This window comes from Nelumbo lutea, chromosome 5 (genome assembly GCF_056320005.1).
Source record: "Nelumbo lutea isolate HS-2025 chromosome 5, American lotus-T2T, whole genome shotgun sequence".
NCBI lineage: Eukaryota > Viridiplantae > Streptophyta > Magnoliopsida > Proteales > Nelumbonaceae > Nelumbo > Nelumbo lutea.
In genome coordinates this window covers 31,130,993-31,141,940 of record NC_142688.1, presented here as the reverse complement: position 1 = coordinate 31,141,940, position 10,948 = coordinate 31,130,993, and the positions used below count along the sequence as shown (strand labels likewise).

At 31.5% G+C, this 10,948-nt stretch overlaps 1 protein-coding gene across 1 annotated transcript; it reads right to left on the bottom strand.

Moving 5' to 3' along the window:
- Positions 1-3,004: 3,004 nt before the first annotated feature.
- On the bottom strand, positions 3,005-4,520 carry LOC148851431 (MIZU-KUSSEI-like protein (Protein of unknown function, DUF617)). The gene has a single exon (XM_088943955.1). It carries the CDS (start codon positions 3,750-3,752, stop codon positions 3,033-3,035), a length of 720 nt encoding a protein of 239 aa, XP_088800081.1. The 5' UTR covers positions 3,753-4,520; the 3' UTR covers positions 3,005-3,032.
- Between the last annotated feature and the right edge of the window lie 6,428 nt (positions 4,521-10,948).

Below are 10,948 nucleotides of genomic sequence, written 5' to 3'. Positions count from 1 at the left end.
GAGCTTTTGTGTATAAGAGATTAATTGTTTAGCTCAAGAACTGTTCCTAATAATATTTGCTTGTAGTGCAGAACCGACGAAGAGAATTTTACCAAAAGAACAAGAGAAAATTCATTATTTGTTTCCAATTTGTTCATTTTTATATTTTTGCTTCTAGTCGGGGTATGTGAGTAAGGCTTAGTTTGTTTGCCATGCAAATCCAAACCAAATATAAATTTTGCATCTAGTTCAGTTTTGCATTTGCATCTATAATTTGCACTGTTAGCTGATATAAAATTTGAACTTGTTTTCCATCATTTCAACTCACTAGAAATGCAAGTTTTGCATTCCAATACTGAAGCAATATTTGCACCACCTTCCTCCTATGTCAATTCCCTCTCATCTAAAATAGGGGTGTATCATCTTGCTTAATTGTAATAGATGCTAATTTGGTAATATCAAATTTATGGTACTAGAAGAGCTTTGTTCAATCAAACCCCACTGAATTTTGATGAATATCATCTAAATTGGTTGTCATTTTTATGATACCAGTTGCGATTTTTTTCGGTATCACAATTGAACCCTTACATATTTTAAAAATATCATATTTGGTTTTATTAATTGGCTGAAGAAGAGTGTTGATGAACTGGACCAACAAATGAATTCTGCTTAATATGACTAGTTTTTTTTTTTTTTTGCTAAAGTCTAGTAAATTATCTGTTATATTGTGCTGATTGATTAGAAACTGCTATATAACCATGAATTTCCTTTACTTTGATATTTTGCATATTAGATGAGAGAGAGATACTGTATGTTCAACTAAACATCCGATCCAAAATCCAATAGAAATCTCAAATTGGATTTGGATCTTACGATTTTTTCAGATTTAATACAAATTAAATTCACTATTTTTAAAATAAAGAAATGTCTAAAAATTATAAATAAATTAATGGCTCTTTGACTTATACACAAGAAGGCTATCGTGACCGGATCTTCTCCTCACACCTGGCGCCTCACATGCACATCCTACCATGCATTAAGAATATCTCATATACTTATTAGTTATTGTTCACGGGAGATATTCCCAATGCACAGTGGATGTGCCTGTGAGGTGCCCATTTGTGAGGAGCAGATCCTGCTTCCAAGGCTATCACCCAGTTGGGTCTAGGGAGGTGTAAACTGGATGTAGTTCTATCTAGGCTTCTAGCGTTTGGCATTTCTTCTTCAAAGTGGTTAAGTGGCTACTTTCGAACTAAAACCTGCATTACAATGCTGGCCAAAAACTGAAACAAAATTTGCACTACCTTCTTATTGCATCAAATTTTCTCTCACGTATAAAGTGGGGACTGGGGATAAGATCATTTTGCTTATTACCTTACTCTCAAACCAATAACCCTCCTAGCCTACCTCCTTTATCTTTGGTACAAGGTGGATACCACAATTTTACTTTTCATAGACAAATAAGACAAAGTCAAATATAAGAAAAAGTAAAATAGCAATTACGTTCAGCTTCAGCTTATTGCAGGCCAATATATTACATTGCATTACAAACTAAGACTTACAGTTTCAACCTTGCTAGTGAAAATACGTAGCATTCTCTCCAGACAAACTAGAGGTGTAAAGTGGGCTGTGCTGGCTCTGCATTGTAGCTGGCTGTGCCTGTCAGGCCCGGAACCCCTCAAAGGATAGGCCCAGCAAGACTTGTAGCATGAGACCAAGTGGGCCCATGCCGAGTTGGGGCAGCGCATATTTTTAGAAAAAAATAAAAATATATATATAATGAAAAGTTAAAATAAATTAACAGTATAAATAGATAGACAATAAGTTGAAAAAAAATCTTAAAATTTTATTCTATATAAATTTTGATGTATACAATTTATTTATATATGAAATAATAAAATGAAAACAAAAACAAATTACAATGAAATTAGAATAAAATAATATAATAAAACTAAAAATAAAAATTTATATTCATATAAATATATCTGGGCCATGCCAGTACGGCCCACGTTATCATGCCGTGCCAACTCATGGGCCTCAAAACCCAAGCCCAGTGTGAAGGGCCTTGCCTGGCACGGCCCATATCGTGCATCCCACATTACAGCAATAAGAAAAACATACAGAGCGCAATCAGACATTCAATTTACAACAACAAATTTATGTCATTCCACAAGGCAGAAGTATGAGCTCAACAGATTAGTTTGTGGTATAATCAGTCTTCAGTCATTACATATGTAATTGTTTCGAAATATTCTATTTAATTTTTGACATTTTTTTAGAAGTTACCTTACTTCAAACTTCAAGCCTATTTGGGATTTGTTGGTGTGTAAACTTAATTGAAGTCCAAGCTTATGAGCATTCGATTAATGGATTTTGGATACAGATCTCAGGAATTGTGTTGGATACAATTCTTGGGAATCATCTTGGACGCTCTCATTGAGTGGGTGACTGTGGCAATGAATATGATGTAACTATGATAAGAAAACTGATATTGAGGGACAAGATACATGATGACATGTGGAGATTATTGATTAAATACAAAGTGTAACAGAAATAAGAGAGTCCTTTCTTTCTAATAAGTTTGCAATCTGTTAATTTGCAGAGAAACTAGGGTTAATACAGTCTGAATAGAACTTATCTTGATTGAATTTGTGCTGGTTATGCAGATGTATGGTCTGGTCTGTAATGGGATCTTCCTTTTATTATGGGTATGATCAAGGGTTCTCTACTCGTCTACTGATAAATGCATCAAACCTATTACTGCTAAAAGGTTGGCCATGTTGGTATCTCTAACCTAATACCCAGAAACCCTGAGCTGTGAAAGGAAGAATCACTGATCGATCGATGTCTACTCTATGTGCTACTGTTTTAGATTAGTAAACCTGATTGGATGTCCTAAGCCTAAGCCATTAGCTAGACTGATTAATTCCTATATATTTTCCTCTTCCTTCAATTCTACATATATCCGTCGCAAACTCTACTTACCTTTGGCTCGATTATCTCCTACATTGGAGACAAGAAATCGTTTGCAAACGATAATCAATCTCTTATTATCAAATCCTTACAAAAAACATACTGAGCTCGGGCCCATTATTACCTTCTGGGCTTATCATGTACAGGGTCTCAGAATCTTTAGAACCTACAACACGCTCAAAATGGGCCCGCATGTAGGCCAGTTCGCCGTCCGGTCCCTCTGCTTCTGAACTTCCGGGGAGGACCCCTGCACCCATCGACACGTGGTGGAGGAGCTCCATGACGTGCAGATCCTCCTTCGACGCATCCCTCTTTGTGCTGAAGCCGGTCTTCTTTCCATTGCAGAACATTGACCAGATGGGTTCCTCGAGCAGCTTGGTCTTGTCTTTCTCTGGTCTCTTCTCGCACTCGAGTGCAATTCGGACCATGCCGGAGCTCATCTCCCTCTGCAACACGTTGGTTTGCATGGCTAGCTCCAGCACAACCGTCGGGAGACACCGGGGGTTCTCTTGCAGGGACAACGTCACCTTTCCTTTACGGTATCCGAACAACGTGCCCGTTACACGAGTACCTCCATGGCCATGGCCATCCGGTATTAATCCACCTGGGAGAGATTGAAGCTTGCAGGCAGGCGTTAAGATTGGAAAAGTTCGGAAAACAGCTCGGACGCGGCGAAATACAGACTTCTTCTTCTTATGGGTGGGTTCGACAAGCGACAGAGGCGGGCGGGGCGGTGCTGGGGGTGGTGGTGCCGGCTCTTCCGAGGAGGAGGCCGTGGCATGTTCCGTTGGCTCCCCCATGACTGGTCCCTCAGTACCAACACTGGGAAGAAGCCATGACAGAGGAGGAAGGAGAGAACGAGATGGTTAAGTTAGGCAATGTTTTGGGGTCACGGATGGGTCTCCAGACCCTGAAGTCTAGAACCAATTTTTGTCATTCGTCCTAAACCACGAGCCTTTCCGATTGACTCTCTCGTCTGTATCCTATATGAAAAGATGTGATTATTTTGGGTAAAGGCTTCTACTTCTAGACCCAACTCACTTAAGCAATCGGTTCAATTTGCTCTTCTCTCCTCTCTCTCTCTCTCTCTCTCTCTCTCTCTCTCTCTCTCTCTCTCTCTCTCTCTCGATCTATTGGACCTTCTGTATTTCGCTGTTGCAATCACAGACACGTTAACTCTCATGCATATGAACGTGACAAGATTTAAGATGTGAGGTTGATTGGAAGAGGGAAAATTTTTCGCTCCTTCAATGAATGATGCAAGTCGGAAGGAAGCTTGCGTCCTTCATTGAAGGAGCGAAGGCAAGTTCGAAGAATAGAAAGGTGTGAAGGGATGGAGGGGTCTGGGTGGTGGAAATTCAAGCAGGAGAGAGAATCATGACAGAGACTGCTAAATAGCTGTGTCCCTGAATGATCAAACTGAACAAATATAAGGATAGTTTGAGCAAGAACCTTGGATCTCAAAACCCATTTATTTCTCTTCTTTTCCTCGTGCCCAAAACCAATGGAATGCCGCCAATGATCAGGTCGTTCAACTCTTTAGGTCCGAAACAGCTTACTTCCTATGGGTTTTTTTCCTAAATTTTGCATGTTAGAAATAGAAATAGTAATGTAGGATAGAGCTAAGCTAGGTTTGTCTGTTTTGAAATTTTCTTTTTTAAAATTTGTCTGTTAAATTTAGGATTTTCAACCATGATTACTTGAATTGGGTATTTCTTATTTTGGTGAATTATTGTTTTGTTGGGCAGAGCAGATTGGCTAAAAGAGGATTTGTTAGCCAACCCAAAATATAACAATTTGTTGAGAGTTGAGAGCTTCCTTTTCGTTTTGGGCTTTGTACATCACTACTTCTCCAAGTTTTTTATTTCTGATCCTGATAATTCTAACCTAAAGATGTCTTCTCTATGAATAGAGCTTATATCCTTCAACTTTTTGTTTTTCTGTTCGATTTGGGATTTAAATTCATGATTCTTAAATTTTCAAAATGTATTATAAAAATTACAATTGAAAGGGTGCAAGTGAGGTTGAACCCTGTAATGTCAATCGGGTTGGGTTAAAGAATTGCATCCTACCGAGACAAATTGGATCAGGGTCAGAGAGCAACATGAGAGTGTAGGGTTTGTGTTGAAGCAAACCAATGCCGAACCTGACCCGTTGACATAAGAAAAGTAAATTGAGAAATTTGGAAAAATTAGGGTTTTATAGGCAACACTGCTGATGCATGGCTACAGCTACATACCTAGATAATTGTAATCCAAGAGGAAGGCCGAAAATTGTCTTTTGCAATTTGAACAATAAACCATATGCTCTTAGAAATTGTGCTATAAGAGTTTTCTCCTATAAAATAAACTCTGAAAGAATTCGAACTGCTGGCTAGGTAACCATCAAAAAAAAGGAAGAAAGAAAATAAGAACTGCTGGCCAAGTGGCTGCTACCCATTTATTTGATGTGTTGATATAATTAATTTTGACATTTAGGAATGGGTTTGTATCCATTAGAGAAATAATAAAAACATATTTAGGGGTCTCACTTAATAGCTTAATCTTTTAGATTAATTAGTATGTGTGTGTTGCATGTGATAATTTCAATAATAGTTCATTGTCTAAAACCATTCTAAAAAGAAAAATTAAGTAATCAAAGCATACTGATTTATGGATTTAAATTATGTATTTTCATTTTCTTTGTTAATAAAAACACTACTTATTTAAGAAGTCTATCTTCATTTAATATGATAAATGTATGATATTAGATGTTTACATAAATTTTGACAATTTTTTGCATTTTTTATATTTTTTTGTTTTTATCAATTTTTAGTGTTTTTATTACATAACTATGACACAATTTGTTGACCATTTAACTTGAAAAAAAATATGATATAACTATTGGGTAGCTTTAAGTTTTCTCTTCCATTTTCATAATTTATTTACAAAAATAACTATTTTTATCAAACTAATCTTTGCTTAATATGATAAATTTATGATACTTGAGATATATTAACTTTTTCTATGTTTCTTATTTTTATTTTTTAATTCTATATTTTAGTAGTTATTATTTAATTATGACATCTTTGGTTTATCCATTTTATCCAAGTAGTTGAATCATTAGGGTTGCAAGTTGTAGGGGTGCAAAATGAATCAAATCATGATTCGATTTGAATTTGAATATGCATGATAAAATAAAAAATGGGATCTGTTAAAAATAGGACTGAGTTTGAATCTCTCTCTCTCTCTCTCTCATGCACACACACAACACATGTATTGCATTTTTGTAATTTGATTTTTTATATTTTTTATGTTATTTATAGAAAGACATGTATATATAATAAAAATGGTTGAAATAAATATTTGTGTTTTTTTTTCTTTTTTTTGTATAGACTGTTTCATTTCTTTTCTTTCCTGTTAATATTTTGTCAAATCTAACAGACCTATGAATAATCTAATCAAATCAAATTGAATAAGGTTCAAATATTCAACATCCTTAGCAAGTTGGGCAGGTTAGGCTTAATTTAAGCTTAACCCAAGCCCAACCCTAGGAATTGGGTCTAAGACTCAATCCCAAGCCTAATATGTCCATTCCAAGTCTAACCACATTGGAAATTGGTGCATTTGGATTGGGCTCAAGCTAGAAGTCAGGGGTTATGTTGCTAAATCAGTCTAGACCAAGGTTCAAAGTATCTACAATGGGTGTATTGGGGTTCTAACCGGTACCGATATTGCCTGAGACACCCCTATCAGCATATTGATATTTAGAACCTTGGTCTAGAAAAAATTTTAATGCACTTGAACCTAAGGGCTAGGTTCAAGCCAAACCAAAAAAAATATATATATAGAAAAGGCCAAACTTTTGGGCCCACCCAACCCAAGGATTGAAAATCCAACCCTAGGTTGTCTTAAATCACAATTTAAGTTAATCCAGGCTTGAGTTGGGCTCTCCCAAGTAGACCCCTATGAACCATTGACCACTATTTAGATAGAATGTAGTTTTCCTTAATTTATTCAAAATTCATATATTTTTTAGTAATTCTATGCCTTTATATCTTTTAAATTTTGTATTTTATCCGTTTGACATAAAAGGTTGAACAATTAATCCACCACTTGAATAGGAAAATGGTTTTGTTTTTTGGGCAGTTTTTAAATTTTGCATTTCATTTCGATCATTAATAAATAATTCTTCTTATTTCACTTCTTTGTATATTTTATAATTTTATTTGTTTTTAATTTTTTATTAGCTATGACAACATGGGTTGGCCCATTTAATCCAATGATTTAACTATTACATGCCATATATATTGAAGGATGGTTTTGTTTTCATGTCAATTTTGAATATATAGGTTTTGTATTTTTAAAATGATTAGTATAATTTAATAGTGAGAAATCAAAGTGCCTCAAATAAAGGATATGATCTTTGAGAATGAGAGTTAACACCTTGAACATAGGACTTAATGAGAGAGAATTGAATGAAGTTAAAAGTAGTAGTTAAAATTACATTTATTGTCTTCATAGTTGAAGAGTGACTAAATTCAAAAGTAGGGGTGTTTTAGTGAGGAGAAAGTCAATAAAGCTTTTTTTTTTTTTTGTTTAGAATGAATTAATAAAAGTAGTAGTTCAAATTATATCTTTACCCTCATAATAAGGAATGGCCAATTTAAATAGAACTGACTGGCAAAAGAGGATTGCCGAACGGATTGACTATGATGCTGTAAAGACATGATAGTGGAACATCATAAAAAGTGGTAACCAACCAATTGGGTTTTATCAAAATTCACATCATAGATTTTTCCTTCCCACTTTTAAAAGTAGTGTAGATAGAAGGTGAAAAGAGTTGGTTAACAAAAACTTTGTTTTTGATAATTAAAAAACCAATTAATATAAATAACAAAAACAAAAACTTTGTCTTTGTTTGGCTAATATCGGACCTTCTCTATGTGTCACAAATTCAAATGGACTGGGAAAATCCCTTATGAATTCCAATTGCATTGGACCGAAACTACTTTTTAATAGCACTTATATTTCAATTCAACAGAGACAATTTAAAAAGGGGTGGCATGTTTCAGTAAACTTTCTCAAAAAAAATAAATGCTATAATGATGTGTAACTGATCAGATTGAGATTTGATTCCTTTGGTCATTAATTCATATCATATATTTATAATTATTTTTTTCTGTTTGCAAACTTTGCTCCCTTTGATTTGGTGATGAATTTTAATGAAGGATGAGATAGCGTCTACTCACATGCATGATTTTTACAGTTTAACAATGATTCTTACGGTATAGACTATTTCAAATAATATTAAAACTTGTTTGACTTAATAAGCTAATGTTCCATTCTCGTCACCTATTATAATTAATTATATTTCGATACAAAATATACTTGCCCGTAGTTATTATTTAATAAGAAACCTCATCTAACAGCTTAAACTTTGTGAAAGTCTCTAAATTTCGAAGTATAACATTTTATTTCTCTTTTTCTTATTTTGGCGGTTGATTTTTTTTTTTTCTGGTACAACTCAGTTGAGTCTCGAACTTTTAACTCCTGGGTCACCAAGACTTTGTCCTGATATTCATAATTTTATTAATTATTTTGGCAGTGTGTCATTATATTGATCAAGGTTTTTAAAACTAGACCGGACAGAGAATCATTTTGGGTCCGGTTTCTGGGTCGAACATTGCGATCGTCCAATCGGAATGGATAGTCCGCTCTGATAGAAAAATACAAAAAATTAAAAACCCCTAAAATGGCCAAAAATCGTTTCCGGGTTGAATGATTTGATAGCCCAACCACCCAGGTCAACGATTCACTAACCAAATCAGCGTTTTTGGCCAAAAAGCAGTTTTGGGGTTAAACAGAACCTGGTTTTTCCGGTCCAATTTTGAAAACATCTAATATATATATAAGGAATGATTTCAAGCTAAAGCCCTCTACAGTTAGACATGTGGTCCATCTACATTCAGACATCATTCATTCCAAAGATTTAAACAAAATAGATACGTTATTAGTGATAGTTCAAGAACAGAGCCCACTAGACATGTGTCAAATTCTGATTAGTGTTAGTTCGAGAAAAGAGCCCACTAATATGCAGTGGAGCCCACCACCATGTAAAGTTGTGAGAAGTGGGAAGCTCCCACTTTCAATCATTTCCTAAAAAAAGGAAGTCGTGCTATTAATTACTGTTAATTACTAAACTAATTAATTAATTTCAGCTATTGATTACTAATAATAATTATTGTTAACTACTTCTAATTAATTAAATACAGCTTAATTATTAATAATAATTATTGTTAACTACTTGTAATTAATTAATTCTAGCTATTAATTACTAATAATAATTACTTACAAATAATAATTAATTTCTTATAATAATTACTGCTATTACTTAATTGCTGATAATAATTAATTAGTGATAATATTGCTCATAATTAATTCGGAAAATAATTTCTTATAATAATTACTGCTAATACTTAATTACTGATAATTTATTACTGACAATATTGCTCATTATTAATTCGAAATGACAATTAATAAATATTTTTAAAATGGTAATTAATAAATCAGAAATAATCATTTTGTATTTATATTAAATCATATTAATCATTTTGAAAATAAATATTTAATGTTAATTATTTATATTATAATTATTATCAAAAATTATAATTCATACAATTATATGAAATAATTAATTATATTATTATAATTAATTATAATTAATAATATTATATTAATTAATATAATTATATTATTATTATCAATAATTATAATTAATTATTACTAATACTAATGATGATAATTATTACTTCGGAATGTTAATTAATTAATGATAATTAATAAGCAGTTTAATAATGTTAATTATTAATTGGGATATAATCATTTTATATTAATATTATTTCATAGTAAATATTTTATAAATATATAATTAGTGTTACTTATTTACATTATTATTATTACAAGTAATTATATACTATTATTATTCTCCAATAAATACTTCATTTAGTGAAAGTTAAATTATAAAACTTTCAATTATTGTTAAACTTAAAGAATTATAAAAGCAAATATTATTTTATGAATTAACTAAAAATCGTAATTATAACAATTTAATTACTTAAAAAATAAAATTAAAATAATAACAATAATAATAATAATAATAACATACTTATTATTATTACTGATTTCATAATTATTAATCTATTAATAATAATGATTATTATTAAAAAATATTAATAGAAAATTTTAATTACTTCAAATTATTTGCTGAAATTGCCTGTTTTAATTCAGATAGATAATTAATTATTCATTTTAATTTCTTAAAATTATGATTTACTGAATCATTTTAATTACTCTTTGATTTAACGAACTTATTTTTGAATAATTGGTTTTTTATAGATAAATAATTATTAATTTTAATTTCTTAAAATTATGATTTACTGAATAATTTTAATTACTCTTTGATTTAACGACTTATTTTTGAATAATTGCTTTTTTATGTTCAATAATTTTTTTGAAAAATTCTAAATAATTTTTCATTTGCAATGCTAACAATTTTATTTTTCTCTTATTCAGTTTTCTAAAAGATAAAAAAATAAATTAATGATATTTACCCATTTTTATCAAAATATGTATTTATCAAGTTGTTGTCATTGATGATGACAATGATGATGAGTCAACTTTTTCAAAAAGAGGGGTACTAATAATAATTACTAACTTCTAATTAATTAATTTCAGCTATTGATTACTAATAATAATAACTCATTGATAATAATTTCTTATAATAATTACTATTAATACTTAATTACTAATATTAACTAATTACTGATAATTTTTCTCATTATTAATTCGGAATGATAATTAATAATGATTTTCATAATGGTAATTAATAATTCAGAAATAATCATTTTATATTTATATTAACTCATGTTAATTATTTTGAAAATAAATATTGAATGTTAATTATTTATATTAAAATTATTATAAGAAATTATAATTCATACATTTATATGAAATCA